General features: G+C 35.7%; 1 protein-coding gene across 2 annotated transcripts in view; it reads left to right on the top strand.

Annotated features, from left to right (window-relative positions):
• Positions 1–17,934, top strand: part of Diaph2 (diaphanous related formin 2) — a 696,731-nt gene that overhangs the window by 478,660 nt on the left and 200,137 nt on the right. For both annotated transcript variants that reach the window (XM_021188630.2, XM_021188631.2), the window contains one exon: positions 6,240–6,404. In XM_021188630.2, the coding sequence (XP_021044289.1) occupies positions 6,240–6,404 (165 nt within the window). The remainder of the gene's footprint in view (positions 1–6,239; positions 6,405–17,934) is intronic.

A 17,934-nucleotide genomic window follows, 5' to 3' on the forward strand; every position in this document is an offset into this window, starting at 1 on the left:
AATTTATTGATGACTTACAGTCTGCAGTCCAAATCCCAACAATGGTTCAGTAGTAGCTGTGAATGGAAGTCCAAGGATCTAGCAGTTGCTGAGTCCCACAGGGCAAGAAGGCGAAAGAGCGAGAGCCCGACTCCCTTCTTCCAATGTCTTTATATGGTCCCCAGCAGAAGGTGTAGCCCAGATTAAAGGTGTGTGCCACCACACCTTTAATCCCAGATGATCTTGGACTCGGAGATCTCCCTGTCTTAATCTTCTGGATTCAATCACCACTGTGTCTCAAGATCTCCATACCAAGATCCAGATCAGAAACTTCTATCTCCCAGCCTCCAGATTAGGTTCACTGGTGAGCCTTCCAATTCTGGATTGTAGTTCATTTCAAATATAGTCACATTGACAACCAGGAATAGCCACTACAACTGTCTCAATGAGTTAATAGGAAAATGCTTTGTGGATTTATGATGCATATTTTATAAATTAACTTTTAGATTCATGATTAAGACCCATTTAGTTTTTTAGATTAATAATACACCAAAATGGTTAGCAACTCAACTCTTCATGTTTTCAAATTCTGCACAAATTTACATCCTTCAAAGAACACTTCTCTGCAGAAGAACTTGCACAGTTTCAGTGCTCACCTTAAGTTCCAGGATTAAAAATTCAGAAGGTGTTTGGGTTTTTTGCCTGTTTGTTTTTATTGTTTGTTTGTTCTCTTTATAACAGGTCTTGGAAAGATGGAGGCTGAAGAGAAAGGTGTTCAGAATCAGTTTTTCACCCTCTCTTACTTGATTACTTTATGTTTTGGAACTGCCCCAACTCACTACCTTATGAGTATCTTTAATGTGCCATTTAAATTGCCATGAATTAACTCCATCATAGAAAAGTTCGGTCCTTTCCACGGTACTTCTCTTAATAGTCTAGAATTTCTGAATGAATGAAAATGAACAGTCTAACTTTTGACCCCAAAGAATTAAATCCTTATAGAATCCTACTCTTTAATGTTGTTAAAGCTATGCTCACTTTTCAGTCGCATCCAAGCCAATGTATCTAGGCATTCAGGAACAGGTGCCCCTTGGTGCTGTCACTCTTCATTAGTACCTGAGAGAGCTATGGTAGACTTTGTAGTTTAGCTACACAGTGTACCCATCACCAGCCTTCTGTCTGTGCTCTGAACAGGGCCATCTGCTCCTTTTTTGGATGTTCTCAAAACCCAGCTTAGAACAGACTTTCTGGCCTAGTCAAATCCTTCACAGTATTTTACAGCATATTTTCTAAAATCTGTTATCCTTAATCTTAAATAATAATATGTAAGAGGAAGAGTTTATACCTCTACTAATAAAATACATTTCTGACGTTTTCTAGATGTATCTGTTAAGGAGATACTTTATATTACAAATAAAATTAAATTGGCAAATTTGCCCCAGTTGGCCTTGGACCCATCTCTGATCTGCCTGCCTCAGCCTTGCTATTAGCTAGGATTATGTTAGTCACCTGTCACATTCATCAAAAATGTATTTTATTATATTTTATTCATTTAATAAAGACTGCACAAACATAATATGTGTGGGAGACATCTGAGAACAAGTTGGAAGAGTTTGTTCTCTCCTCCCAAGTATCTACTGGAGCAATATAGATATTCAGATCCAATATGTAACCTTAATCAACTCCCAACAATCAAATTTAACTTTTAGTTCTAATGTACAAAAATAGCTAGCCCTCATGTCAGAGGCTATTACTATATTATAACCTGGTAAGGATGAGTGACTTCTTTTTAATGCCCACACCTTTAGGACTATCTTATCGGAATTTCATTGCCTTTGAGAAAAAAGTTGTTTTGAAAAAAATTAATAACAGGGAACATAATAGGAATTAGGATAAATTGTAGGTGTTTAGTGATATACAACTGTCAATTGAGGAGAGCATCATTCTTTGCAATATTAGGTTGTTACCTTCTTCGTGGTAGAAATTAAGGATTTAGTCATTATTGTGTCAATAACATGTACCAAACAGTAGCTTACATTACTGGGAAATCCACAATTAAATTTCATAAGTAAAATCAAATCATGATTTATAGAAAGAGCTGTATAGTTTTTTTCCTCTTTCTCTTTGTCTATTTTGGGTTTTGTTTTGGGTTTCATTCTGTTTTTTGTTTTCTTGTTGTTGTTGTTGTTGTTGTTGTTGTTGTTGTTCTTGAGATACAGATTCATGGTGTAGACATGACTAGCTTGGAATTATCTTTGTAGACCAGGCTGGTCTTCAAGAGATCCACTACCTTCTTCATCCAAGCATGTGCCACTGCTACAGTCTTTCCAGCAGTGACAAGCACCAACAGGCCCCAAAAACCTGGTGCTGTCCCGAGGCAAAAGTTCAAGGAAACTCAGTCTCCTGGAATGGTGGCATCCTCCATGTTCTTCCCCAGAACTGCTACANTCTTTCCAGTAGTGACAAGCACCAACAGGCCCCAAAAACCTGGGCGCTGTCCCGAGGCAAAAGTTCAAGGAAACTCAGTCTCCTGGATTGGTGACATTTTGTATACGAATGTTCCAGTGTCCTTACTTTAGTTGGGAAACAGATTCAGGTGCTTTCCCTTAATACATGGCCATATCAGATTCTGGGCAGTCAGTCCTTGTGCTGACCCTTGGGTCTAGGCAGCTAGTCACTGCCCTACAAAGGAGTTTACCACTCGAGGAAGAAGGAAGTCTGTGATCTAAAGGCACCAGGCTAGATACTTAGAACCACAGGTAGCTAATTTACACCCATACGCTAGCATTACAATGGCCTAAGGGGAAGGTGGACTATAGGATCTTTGACATGGAGATTAAGCCCTTGCCCCCAGCTGCTGACTTTGAATTGTCTTTAGGTGAGGCTGTCTTTGATCCCAGTTGTGAACATTTTATGTTATCCCAGTTGTTTCCTGCTAGCCCTTCCAGGTTTGCATTTCTCTGTTTTTGTGTACCTACTTCCCTGTTTTCTTCTGTATAAATAGTCTGATGCTCAATTTGACAATGGGCATTCAGATACTACACTCTCTTGTGTCCCTGTCTGTTTGTCACCCCTCATTCGCCGAATCCTCGCTCACCTGCAACCAGAGACCCGTTCCCCGCAGATCAGGGACCCCAGAAAAGTCCGTCTGCGGCATGCCACTATGCCTAACATATTCAGTTTTGTCTTATTTTCTTGTTTGGTGGTGGTGGTGGTGGTGGTGGTGGTGGAGGTGACAGTGGTGGCAGCTGCTGCTGCTGCTATTGCTGCTGCTACTACTACTACTGCTGCTGCTTTTAATGTGAACTCCCATGACTGGGTTGCTTCCCATTTATGGTTACAAAGATAAACTATTCATTGACTTATGTATCTTCTCACTTTGGAACACAGAACTTTGGAAATTAGTTTTGGCCTGTAAAATCAAATTTGTAAATTTTGTATATCACTACACAAACATGTTTTTCCCTCCAAAAAAGTATGTTAGGATAAATGTGGCATGTAAGAGCTTTGTCTTTTTCACTGGTTTACAGATGTTGAACATCATGAAATATAAATTTTAGTAATTTGCATTGTAAATAGATTGCACATAAGAGTGACCTTTGCAAAGTGACTCTGCCTAGTATTTCTGATATAAGTCTGTATTTTTTTTCTTTGTGGGGAGATAAGGAAGCAAGACTATCATTTTAATTCTGTGCTGAGAAATAAAGACTAGTGTTTTATTTCTGCTCCACTGAAATGGGATGTTTAATATCTGATCATAGTCTTAAAAGTAAAAGTTATATGGTTATAAAAACCAAAATGTATATGAAGCATGAGTATTTTATGGAAAAAAACAGAAAAGTATTCATTCGTTCAGGTCTGTTAATGTAAAAATAGATTTGAGGGTTGAATGATTGAATGACATTTGTTAGCAGAGATTTAAGTAGCATAAAAAGACCAGAGATTAATGACAGCTCATTTTCAAAATCATGGTATGTACTGTGTCAGCTAGAGTAATTTTCCAGAAATGGCATGATTTCTGCATTGCTTTCATTAGAAAAACAAGTTGTATTCCTATTGAAGATATATTTAGACCCATGTTATAATTTTGCTTTGGTGATCACTGGTCCTTTGTAATGAACTTAACTCTAATTTTTTCAATGTTGATTTGGCTTTCTACTTTCTTCATAATTATTCCTTAATTTTTTTCTAAATCGTTCTTATGAAGTAGCATATAATAATTTCCTAGCCAAAGGAAAAAAAAAGCAGAAGCAAGTACTCTAAAATATTCCTCATACTTATACCATACTTGGAAATTTTAGCCAGCTGCTACATCTACTCCAGTAGTGACCCATGTGACAGGCCTAGAAACCTGAACATAGTCCCAAGGCGAAAAGTTCACAGAAAGTTAAGAGTCCTGGAACCGTGGCATCCTGTAATAATGAATGCTCCAAATCTGTCCTTACTTTAGTTGGTAAACGAATCTGTGTGCTTTCCCTCAATATTGCTGTATTACAAGTGCCTCTAGGGATTGATTTTGACATAAAGCTAAGTTAGATTCCTCACCTGTCCTAGGCAGTCCTTGAGCCAACTCTGGGCATGGATAGCTGAGTCGCTGCCCTACACAGGAATTTACAATTATCTAAGAAGAAAGAAGGTTGTGGTCTAGGGAGGAACTAGAGCAGATAATTAGAACTATAGATAGCTGAGTCACTCCCATACACAGGAATTTACAATGGCCTAGGGGGAAGGTGGATTTTACAATAGACTAGAATTGGAACTACCCCTGGCATTCAGACACAAACTCTCTGTTGTCTGTTTGTCACTCCCTTCTTGCCATCTCCTTGCTAGCCTGTAACCGGACCCCTCCCCCCCCACCCCCCACGCCAGATTTCTTCCATTGATTGTGGGAAGCTGACTGGGCCTGTCCATTGCAGCCAGCATATTTATGGTTTTATATTTATTAGTCTTAAATGGTTCATTTTTCAGTTTATCTTCAATAGTTCTAAAACAGAATCCGGTAGAGATATATAGGTGGATACATAGATGGATAGTAGAGAGGTAAGATAGTTAGATGGATAGATAGATACATGCATGCATACATACATACATAGAATGTTACATGTAGTTTTAGGTTTAGACAAGTTCTTGGACTTCCATGCATGATTACAAGCATGAGCCATCACAACTGCTATTTATATTTCATATGACGTGACGTATGACAGAAATGAAAATGCCAAGGGTGGATCAGTATATATTTAATCTTAGGTTTGATGAAGAATGCATAGTCACAGAGAATAATGAGTGAGGAAAGAAAGGTATAAAATGGGAGGAATTTTTTAAATAAGACACATTTGGATACTTTTGTATAATGTTCTTTAGAGGCGATGACATCTTTTTCCTACACATATAGAGTGTCTCTGGATTGAAGGTCTTAGGGCCTTTTCAAGAGGTAACTCAATGAATTATTTTCCTGGCTGCTATAGAGGAAAAAGGTAAAAGGAAGTTCAGAGACATTTTTTCCTCCTGTTTCTTCCCTCCTAATATTGGCTGCATATGTTTTGTATGTATTTCTGTATGTGAATATGTATATATATTCACACACATGTAATAAATTCATGATATAGCAATAGAGGTACTTTCCTGATATATATATGCTCATATAGTTTCATTGAGAAAGCATTTTCTAACAAACATATTCTACATGGTTGTACATTACATATTTCTGTCTAATTGAAAAAATTTCAAACTTTGTAAGCAATATGACAGTAGAAACTTTTGAAACAAATTGTGTGAACTGCCTTCCATGCTTCATACTTCACATATTGAAAGCTGGACAGCCAACTTTCTCAGAATTAGAAGACCTTCAAAATGGCTGTATTTGAAGAAAGGATCTTGAAGGAGGTAATTAATATAAAAAATTATTAAAGTATATCTTAATAGTATGTGACAATTGGCCTTCTAAGAAAGGGTTATTTAAACACGCATGGCAAAAGCTGTGAACAATTATATGAGAACACGACAAGAAGGCAGCAATTGGCAAACCAAGGAAAGAGGCTGCATAAGAAACTATGTATTCCTATAGCTTTCAATCTGAATTCAAGCTCCTGAATATATGAAGAAACTAAGTTTTGTATCAGTAAAAGTACCCAGTGTTTGATACTTTAAATGGCAGTTCTAACAAGCAAATATACTTACATATAGAGTGGTTTTAATATGTCTTGCTATGTAGAGGCCGCTTCTAAAATATTATTGGATTACATTCCTTAATGCAAAGTTACAGCTTTACACAGAATGCCAGAGAACAGTATGACAAACTGTCCACCATGCACAGCAATATGTTGAAGCTCTATGAGAGTCTGGGAGAATACTTCATTTTTGACCCGAACACAGTAACCATTGAAGACTTTTTTGGTGATCTCAACACCTTCAGAACCCTATTTTTGGTGAGTAAAATAGTTTAAAACATGGTGAGTCCTGTTGTTTGTTTCTCTCTTTTAAAACTTGAACTGATATCTTTATATACCTAATAAATCTACTGATTTCATGTTATAGATCTTTAGCTTCAACAGAAAGGTCATTTAAAACATTATTTGTCATTTGAGGAGTGTTTCTGTCACCAACTTATTTGTTAAATGGGACTCTATAATCAATGAGATTGGCCATGAAATGGTTCAATTGGAGTAGGACTTAGACAATTTTTGACGTGAGAATAGTCTTCAAGGAACTACTTTCTACTAGTTCTTGAGATACAAATCAAGGTATATCCTAACAGTTAAACCAGCAACTCTAGAAATAGTACAAACTACACTAAACTCTTATAAATACCATAATTGCTTTTCATCTCCTTCATGGGAATAAATACTGAGGTTGCTCTTTGACCCTTAATGAAGTTATATATTTAATTTTTCAGGTCACTTATAATTAGTATGTGATCTGCTAACAATAAGAGCTCAGAAAAATTTGTCAAACCATTTTCAAAATTTAAAAGTTATAAGTCTAATATGGATACATAAACACACAAGCAATACTCTTATCTGTAGATTCATTTTCTAGAGTTCAGGGCAATTATGGATCTTAATAATTAAATGAAAAGTTTCAGAGGTAAACAACTCACAAGTTTTAAATAACTTTTATTTTCATAAGACATAGTTAAAATCAATTTCAGGGTTATTGTTAATCTTTTATTGTGGTTAACTGACATGCAGACTGGTGTGCAAAATATTAGTAGTCTTGAACTTGGATTCTTCATGAAACCTCTTTGAGAATTAATTGCCTGTAACCTATAATGTGTAGGTGAACAGACAGTAATATGTTTCACTCTCTAACCCTTCTTTCAGTTATTTATTGAGAATCCTCTTGGTTTGATGTGCAGAGCCAGAAATAAAGGGAAGGAAGTAACTTTTCTCTATTCCAAGAACACAGACAGGTATAAGCATTAGAATTTACTGTTTCCGGTCACAGTAACAGTTTAGGATACAGTTATAATACACACTAGAACGTGCCTAATATTGCCTGGAGTGACCAGAGAAGCCTCCATGAGGACATTGACATTTGAGCAGAGTCTGGGGGAAAAAAAACATAGGAGTTTGACAAGCAGATTTTGATAAGCATGTTTTAATGGTTTTATACCTGACCTATAATTCAAAGACTTATAAATCAACATCACTAACTTCAGTCAATCACTAATGCTCACCGTGTTCCTGATTAATGGTGAGCTTAAAATGATTTCACTCTCTCAGGAGACAGAAGAATCCTGAATGAGAGACAAAAATTGGAATGGCTAGAATTTCCCATTTTCTTAGTGTTTTGTGTGTTTGGCCTCAGAGTTCTTAGCGCTAAAAGCATATTGGACTAGAGAGGGAAGCAATCAAATTCCAGTAGTGCTGAGGAGAAAATAAGAGTTCTGATTCATGTGCTACCAAAAATGACTTCCAAATGAGCTCAGAGTTTCATCTTGGGAGATATATTTGGCAATGTATAGCATAAACAAGATGCAGCAACAAACAAAAAAAAATCTTCCTCAGAAAGAGCTATCTTCTGTAAGATAGAAAATACAGAAATAAATAAAAGGAGCTGACATTACAAATTAAGTCCTTTTCAAAATTATCACATTCAAATGATGGAAAAAGAAGTTCTGTAGTATCTATGGGATGGTGCGCTGTTCGTTATAAATATCATTTATACAGAAAACTATCACTCAGCTACTGAGTATTTTGAAGGTGTTCAAGATTAGAGAGAGAGAGAGAGAGAGAGAGAGAGAGAGAGAGAGAGAGAGAGAGAGAGAAATCTCCAAATTCAGAATGTAGACTTTCCTTTTAGTTCTTTTCCCTGAGATTTCATCTGTTTTTAAAATGGCAAAAAGGAAAGATTAATTAACAACCCCTGAATTCAAATTGAATGTTTTATGGAAAAAACTCAATTCCATATTTATGCACTGTCTAAACATCGTTTCTGTTTATTCTCCTTTATGCTTCAGTCACTCTACTAGTTCAAATAGTTGACTGCACAAATAACTTGTTCGTTCTTTTGAGATATTTTGAATAGAATATTCAAAGCCAGTGAGCTTTATATGTGTCACCGCCATACAATATAAAAATTAATTTCAGCTGTTGGAAAAGTGTTGGAGGCAAGTATTTTACTTCAATAACTTTCATAGCTCCAAATGAATTATAGAAAATACTTTTCTCTTTTAAATCTGTCACATTCCTACTGCTTCTCTCTGTGTGTGTATTTTTTAATAAACACTATGTTACTCGGGCACTCAATAAATATTTGTTTTGTTTATCCTCATTCTATACCTCATATACTAAAAATATAGGAATAAAGCTTTGAAAAGTTGTTAAATGAATTGACATAACTTAAAAAGATGTTTTCACAACTATTAATCATTTCAGCAGATTTTTCTCTCAACAAAATATGAGCAGTAGTTTATTTGATAAATAAATCTTGGAGCCAATTTTACATGATCATTAAAAGTGTGAAGTATTCAGAGGCTAAATGGCCTCAGGTAATCATGGGGTATGTTCTTGCACAATAATGCTACTTCTGAAATGGTTTTGTCTTAGTCATTTTTTTTCTAACCTTATGAATGCTATTTTAGTTTGGGGCCCCTACCATCTCAGCTGAACTATAATGGTTCTATTCTTTCTACATTAAGAAAACACAAATCTGGGAAGTAGAAGAAAAATAGACAACAGTGGGTTCCTAAGAGATGCTAGAGCTTTGGAGATCAAAGAGAAACTTTGGTAATCCGGGATCATGTATAATTGACAGGCTAACTTATAATTGTTAAGATACCTTAGTTGGCCCTATAGGGAACTATAGCAGCCAAGGCCAACTGTATGTCATTTTCATATATAGTCTTCCATCTATGTTAAAAATGATTCTTTTAAACTTTAAACTTGTTTTGAGACATGCTTTCATGTATTCTAGTTGGCCTTAATTTTATAGTCCAGACCGGCCTTGAACTTCTGATCCTCCTGCCTCCACTTCCTTAGTACTATAGCATGGATACACCACAATGCCAGGCTCCCCTTTAATTTTACAGAACATAACAGTATATGAAATGGTATAGGGAAGGGCATTAATTCTAGTCAAAAAACCAACATGAAAAAAGTCTAAGCACTTCGTTAGAGATCTCTTTATAATTTAAAAAAAAATATATATTTCATGTGTATAAATGCTTGGTTTTCTCCAGCACTTAACACTTAATTTTAAGAATTCACCACCTGTTTCATGCCATCATCCCTTTGACAAGGTCTTCATCTTCTCTGAGTCTAAACTGCAACTGGAAATCCAAAATGAGCATCTTCATTTAGTAATACTCAAAAGACTAAATTGATAATATACAAAAAATATTCATTCTTCATTAAAGGCAATTTGAATTTAAAGAGGCTAAGGTGAATTTTTATATTTAAAAAATGAGTGTATAATTCCTGATCTAAGAGTTCTAATTCATTTTGACTCATTTTAAAACCTTGATCTCCCAAGGTCTTAATAGGGTCATTGGTGCTGTATCATTTTTAAAAGAACAACAATAAAAATGGTGGACTTACGTTAAGAAACCAAGTATGTTTTTTAACCAAGTAGTCTTAACAAGTAATAAAAACCATTGCCTAGATTCTTATTACCCCCAAGTCTCTACTAGATGCCTAATATGTTTATTTCTCTTTGCTTTGCCAGTAAAATGCTAATTGATAAGGTAAAAATGACCTTGAGAAACTGCAAGATCCTGATATGCCTCTTGAATAATTTAGTTTACTTTGTAAGCCAAAGGTCTCTAAGCCCCATCACTTAGGAAATCAGAGGCAGGTTGCCTTAGTAACAATAATCCAAACTTTCAAATAAGCTCTTCTCCCCCACCTTCAAACTGAACTCACAATCCTATAGCCTCTATCCCCTAGCTGGTGCCTCTGGAATTCATATATATATATATATATATATATATATATATATATATATATATATATATATGCTGACATATCTATGGTTGCCCTTTGATATTTGCTCACATGCCAGCTAGGGGTTACATTCTAGAATGAGAATACAACATTGCAAACAAACAAAAGTCTCAATTTCTCCTAACTTGCTTTGTATTGTTCCAGTTCTCAACTACACAAGGTTGGGAGGAGGGTGGTGCTGGTGGTGGTGGTAGTGGTTGTTGTTGATTTATTTTGTTTTGTTTCACTAATAAGACTGTTTGGCATTGCCTACCATGCAAATGCATACATGTAGACTTAAGGTCCAAGGGTGCAGTATGTATTGGATCAGTTTTTGCCATGAACTCTTAACTGTCTAAATAGTTGTGATTCATAGGACACTTCACAAAACCAGTTCCTTTCCCTTCTTTCCTGATGCCCTTTCCCTTAGAGGCTTTAAAGAATGTCGAAAGTCCTAGGAATTTGAAGAACTATCTAATACCATAAACCCTTTCACTGTCCTCCTTCCTCACTTTTGTTCAGTCACCTAAGCTTATAGCTTTTTTTTCTCCCTAGGAGCCAGGAATAAATAAAATGCCAGCATAAATCCTGTCATGCAAATAGAGCCCTAAGGGCCTACCAACTCCCTCTAGTTAATCACATACACCCAGATAATTCCCTTTGAGCTCAGCTGGGACCATCCTAGCTACATAGCCTTGGGTTTATTTTGATCTATTGCATCTCTTTGAAAATAGGAGATCCATGTAAAATATATGGTAACTCTATTAAGTAGAATATTTAACCAGAATTCCTCATTTCCCAGACATGTCAGAAAAACTAGAGTGTTTTTATATAAGCTATCACTGGCTTCTCCTTTACAGAAAGATGTCAACTATCAACTGTTGTATTCTGTTTGACTGTTCTCTTTGGGCTAGAAATGGATGTCCTATTTTTTTCTGATATGATTGTTCCTTGTATAGAAAAACTAACCATTTTGTCATAAATAACTAAAGGATATGTAATAAAAGTACACAGAGTTTAAAAAAATTCCCCAATATCATAAAGCTGTCTACTGGTTGGAAAGGTTTCTAAATTTATGTATATACTTTTCATTAATATTATTTTAAAGTGTCAAAAATATTTCTATAAACTGTCAGAATTGTATTTGACAAGCTAAATTTTACCCTTTAAACACCAAAAGCTCTATTTCCATTAAATGTAAAAATATTAGCAAAATCAGTTTAATGTTTTCTTTTCCTATTAAAGTCTAATAAGAATTAGAAGCCCTATACAAAATGCAGTATCTTTAGTTTGGGCAGCATGTCATGGAGAAGTTTTCATAGAAGTGTTCCAGTATAAATAAGTTATTTTTGAGTTATGTCCAAGAAGTAAGAGAGTTATAAGTTATGTAATACAAGATATAAGTTGACCTTTCTTAGGAGTCCTGAGACTGGACAAAGATACCTTAAGCCCTCTTGGAGGTATCTGTCAAAATATGCCTTCTATAACCTGAACTGGAAAATCCTTGACCTTCATACAAGCCATGCTACCTCTCAACTTGTTCAGGTTTTTTATTATTATTCATTCTGCTTCATCTTTGTTTATTCGCTAATCAATCTTTAATCAGAAAAGCCTCCCTAGCCACTGCATAAGCCAGTTCAAAGCCATATTGCTTAGAATCATACCCACTGAGCAATTTTTATCTTCCTCTTTTCCTTTTCCCCTGCCTCCTACCTCCTCCAGTTGATGATCAAGCTGTTCAAATCACTTCCTCCAAACAGATCTCCCTGGCATTCATCAATCTCCCTAGCCCTAATGTGTAGTCTTATAATTTCCCTTGTACGGATCAAGTACATTGCTAATAACTAAGGATATGTACGGATGAGGTAATGAATTAAGGAAACAATGAATGAACCCAAACTGCCAAAGATACGTTGAAAATGCTTGCCCTCCAGAACTCCATTCCAGTGGGAAGAAATAGTGAACTTGGATGCATGCATAGGAAAAACATGTCAGCACAGAGGGGAGATGTGTTCGGTCTGTGGGATATAAGGAAGGCTTTGAGCAGGAGGCACACACAAAGAGAATATGGTCAGTTTTTGTTCCTTTATGACCAAAGATGTTCTTCTTTTCTTCTCCTCAACCTCCTTTTGATGTTGAAGTTTAGTGGTAAATATATATTATTTCCTAGAGCTCCATGCTGAGTTCAAAGTGGAAAAACAACAATTTTATTACCAGAGAAGTAGTTATCAGCTAATTATTATGATCTAGAGGTTATCCACCATATGCTTAGATGAGCAGTAACTAAGCTTCAATTAATTCTTACAGACTGGCAGCTGTACTGAACAATAGAGCAATTGAGGCAGATTATCTAGCAAAAACAATCCCAAGAGTCTGATTTGTATGGTATTAATTTAGGTCAGTGGATCTCATCCAAGAGTGATTTTCTCTTCCAAGGAACATTTGGCAAGATCTAGATAGTTTTTTGGTTCTCACAACTAAGGAGTAGGTACTAATGGCATCTGGTGATTAAAGCCACCGCATGACAAACACCAATAATATGCATAATGGTTGCCCTCAACAAAGAAATATTCCTATGGCTGAGTCAAAAAACAAAAAACAAAATCAACAAACAAAAAAGAAAAAGAAAACCAAAAAAAAAAAAACCTGCTTCAAGCTTATCTGCTAAGAAACTTTATTTTATATATTTATCATTCAGAAAATCCAAATTCACAGGCAAAATCTATACTCAATAAATTCAGGCCTTTTGTACAAAATGCTTTAGGTATTAGTATCATTCAAAATATCCTGGTTCCAGTGGTTTTTAAACATTTTTACTATCAGCTTGGCATGCAATGGAAAGAAAATAATAACATTATTATGACATAGAGATAAAATCAAAAGAAACTTGGTGTTTCACTCCAAAATATAATCACTATTAATACCTTGCCATATATCTTTTCAGGCATGCATATATGCCTGAAGTGTGAGTTTGTCCTAAAATAAACAGAATGAATTATAAAAACTTAAATTCCAAACAAAATATAACTTGTAAAAATTACTATACATGTGTGGAACCGTCCATCAGAATTCAGTGGATGTTGCCATTGGTGACATCTTCAGTTGAGGTAAAAAATGTTAATTAGCTCTTTTGACAGTATCATTTTACCAACACCTGCTGATAATCAGGGCCATTGTAAGCCACCTGTAAATGGACTACTGGAATCCTGCTTTCTCTTTTTGTTTTCTACACAATACAACCATCATATTTCCTAAAGACAAGGACCCTTAAATCAATAATTGGTGCCTGGCTACCTGAGCCTATTCAGACTAGCATTTACTTAGCACTCTGTTATCAATACCTGCTGTGCCCATTGATTTAAAACTATTACCTAAGGACAGTGTCTGTCTGTTTATAAATGAAATCTATAATATAAAAACTTGTAATTACGAAATGCCTTCCTAACAAAAGTAATGCTGTGATTTAAAATGAGAACGAGTGTCCTGAAAATATCTATATGACTATATCTATATTTTTTCTCTTGTTTTCCCCAACATTCTTCTTGATTCACATTTCAGCAGGATTCTTAGACCTTTTATTGTTTTAAATGTTTGAACCATATTATAATCTTAATAATGAAATAACTACTACTTGTATTGACATATGTCCTTTGATTTGCTTTCCACAAGAACACTTTTATGACATTCAGATTTCTCTAGTATTCTTGATGAGGCTGTAGGGGAGAACTAAGGAATGGATGTCATTCCCCAAAAGCTTGAAATGAGCCAGCAAGCCATTTCAGTGTTTGCAATAAAATGGAAGTTACTGGAATCTGTTCTTTGAGGAAGCTTCTTAGTTGTTGTTCTACTTGATGGAGGACTCAATGTGATGGGACTGCATTTTACTTTTCAAGTTCCACATGTACTACACAAATGACCTAAACTTACTGACACTAGGGTGAGTGTAATTTGAAATGGTATGGTTGTTTCCCCTCAATTGCTTATATATCATATAAATTGGAGCTGTATAAAAACTACAATATTATCTAAATGTGGATGTAACTATAAACATAATTGCAGTTGTGAGCAATTTGAATCCCTAGATAGAATAAATTGATGCCCCCAACAATCTTGAAACTTTAATTTGAATGTTCATTAACTTTAGTGTTCTAAATCATTCTCATTGATTATATAACAGCTACCAGATAATATTTGCACAGATACTTACTCTTGAGTTTAAAATACAAGACTTATAAATACAACTTTAAGATGAATTCTCTTTAATATATATTACCGTTTGGGTGGTTTTTGATACTCTATTTTGACTTTTGAACAGGCTATCATGTTTGGTATTTTGGCTCTTTTTCATAACATTTCCAGATGCTTTGGGCAGCCAAATGAGAACAAAATTATAAAAATTGGCTGACGAATATAGTTTTGCTATGTTATATCACTAGAAATATAGAAGGAAGGCAGAGGATTAGGTAGTTCATTAATAGCTATGAACCAAGAATTTTCAAAAATATCTGTTTTGTCACTGTGGGAAGTTTGACCCACATTTGCAAAGTGGTTATCCACTTAATCCCAGCATCACATGGATGTACCCCAATATTTTATAAGCGGATGTTATATACTATGAAGACTTTTTTTCCCTCTAAATAGGGTGCGAAATTCTCCTAGAAGCTTCTATGAAAGTTTTTCAAATTGCTGTTGAGTATTATTATAAGTTTTGAATTTCCAAAATATAAATAAATGGTAGAAATGAGTGTATTATATTGTAAAAGAACATACTACTGCTTGTTTAAATAGGGGAAGATGTCATGTTGGCAAATATGCCAATAGAAAGCATCAGACATTTGCATTCCCATTACCACTCTCTGTTCATCTTTAAGAGAAGGTATTTCTGTTTTACTAACTCGCTTGTTCAGATTTTCTCATTTACTTAAGTATTGTTATTGTGTCCTTACTTATCTGGACCCAAATATTGCGGATTTAATTTTCTTTAGTATATTAAAGTAACCAGCACCTGGCAAATACAGAAGTGGATGTTCATAGTCATCAATTGGATCGAACACAGGGCCCCCAATGGAGGAGCTAGAGAAAGTATCCAAGGAACAGAAAGGGTTTGCAACCCTATAGGTGGAACAACAATATGAACTAACCAGTACCCCCAGAGCTTGTGTCTCTAGCTGCATATGTAGCAGAAGATGACCTATTCAGCCATCATTGGGAAGAGAGGCCCCTTGGTCTTGTAAACTTTATATGCCCCAGTACAGGGGAATGCCAGGGCTAAGAAGTGGGAGTGGGTGGGTAGGGTAGCAGGCCGGGGTGGGGAGGGTATAGGGGACCTTCGGGATAGCATTTGAAATGTAAATGAAAAAAATCTAATAAAATTTTTTAAAAAGTAAAACAACAACAACAACAACAACAACAACAAAAAGCCAAAAAACAAAAAAGCCCTGTTCTCATGGAATGCGATTTAATATGTCAAACAGAATGCCCAGGTAATAGTAGATGAACAGTTTCTGCATCAGTTAGTTACATAGTTCCATTGTATAATCAGCAGTGTAAATGAAGATTTTAATACTATATATATGTAGTTTTTTTTGAGACAGGGTTTCTCTGTGTAGCCCTAGCTATCCTGCAACTCACTCTGTAGACCAGGCTGGCCTCAAACTCAGAAATCCACCTGCCTTTGCCTCCCGAATGCTGGGATTAAAGGCATGCACCCCCACGCCCGGCAGATTTTAATTTTCATGTTATAAATTTTCCCTTAAAGGCAGTTATCACTAGGTATCTCTGTTTAGGAGATTTTATTCATTACAATTAGATAACTTTCCTGTACACTCTCTAGCATTGGGTATGTATCCTGTGTGGCATAGAAATACTGATGAAGTCTATCAATTGAAAAGAGGACTCCTTCAAAGAGTTCTGTCCTTTGGGTTAAGTAACTCTAATTTTCTGACATCTACATGATATGGAGATCAGAACTTAACCTACTTAACCTGGTACAGTGTCTGCTTTTAGACAAATGCTAAGGTTAACAATGGAGGAAGAACATGAGAATACACCTCTACTTTTCCTAATGCCATTTCTAAACCCATTGCTTTCATCAATTACACATTTAACCCTTTTCTTTATTATAGAAACAAAACAAAAAACAGTGCTTTGCTAGTAGAAGTAGTCAGTTAAAAGCACTGTTTCATTCTCTGCATATGTGTCTTCATCAAGGTGGCATGAATTTAGAAGGTTAGGTATTAACATCTCCAAATGGATTTCTATACAAGAAACTCTGACAAAAAGTGAGATGTATAGCAAAGCATGTACTGGTGTAAAAGCATATTTTAGTGCCAAAAGGATGAAAAATTATAAGTAACTTACAAAGACATTCCTTCCCCCTGGTCTCTGTTAACTGTCAGTGAGTTGATAGGTAAACTATTGCTGTAGGAAGGTGTCACTCATTCTGCATTACATCCATGCCCTTTAAATTCAGGACAGTGCTTTAATCCAGTAGAACAATTCTGTCAAGAACGTCTACCACTACCACCAGTTAACACAAGAAGTACTTGAAGCAGCCTCTCACGTACTTTTGAAAGAACACCTTATATGTGGTTCCCTTGTTTTTTTCTGGGTCTAGATTTCTCTTTCCAAAAATGATTAACCTGTCATTGTCTGGCAATTCATCTTTCTGATCTTCATTTTTTCAAATTGACATCCTTCTTGGAATGATCTCCATTTTAATATCGATCAGAAACAGATAAATGCAGATTCTTAGAGAAATTTTGGCTCCTCTGTTTTTATAAATAAATTTGAAGTGGTGCGCAGCTATGCTCATTTCCTTGTATGTTGTCCATGTCTGCTCTCCCACTAGAATGGCAGGGCTGTATAGTTGAGACAAAACCTGCCTGATAAACAAAGCTAAAATTAGTCACTACTCCTCTAATTCCGTTTAAAAGTATGTAGGAGTTGCAGTGAGTTCTTGCTAGAATGTAAGGAACAGTGAAAAAAAAAGTTTGAAACCTAAAAGTAAGGGCACAAGGAGAAATTCTTATAAGGAGTTCATAGAAACCACATAGTATCTTGAGTTACCTTTCAAGTACAGTCCCTCTGACGAATGGGGATCACTTTTAAGGAGATGGGTACTTCCAATTATCTTGTCAGAGACGGGATCAGTCTATCTAGTGAGTTCACATTTTTTTTCAGGTGATTTTTACTTTATATAGTGCCCCTTAAGCAGAAATGTTACACATGTGTTGCATGTTAACAGAATGGCTATAGATGTGACCCAGGGCTTACCATGTAAGACTACATACAGTCTTGCTCATCCTATAGTACTCATACCATATATTCTTCCATAGAGACAAAAGATACTTGCACTCTTTAGTATAATGGGTACATAGTAAATGGTGCATACTCTATTTGCAATCCCACCAGCAATGGAGGAGTGTTCCTATTTCTCCACAACCTTGCCAGCATCTGGTGTCACCTGAATTTTTAATCTTAGCCATTCTGACTGGTATGAGATGGAATCTCAGGGTTGTTTTGATTTGCATTT

The sequence above is a fragment of the Mus pahari genome, chromosome X, assembly GCF_900095145.1.
Source record: "Mus pahari chromosome X, PAHARI_EIJ_v1.1, whole genome shotgun sequence".
NCBI lineage: Eukaryota > Metazoa > Chordata > Mammalia > Rodentia > Muridae > Mus > Mus pahari.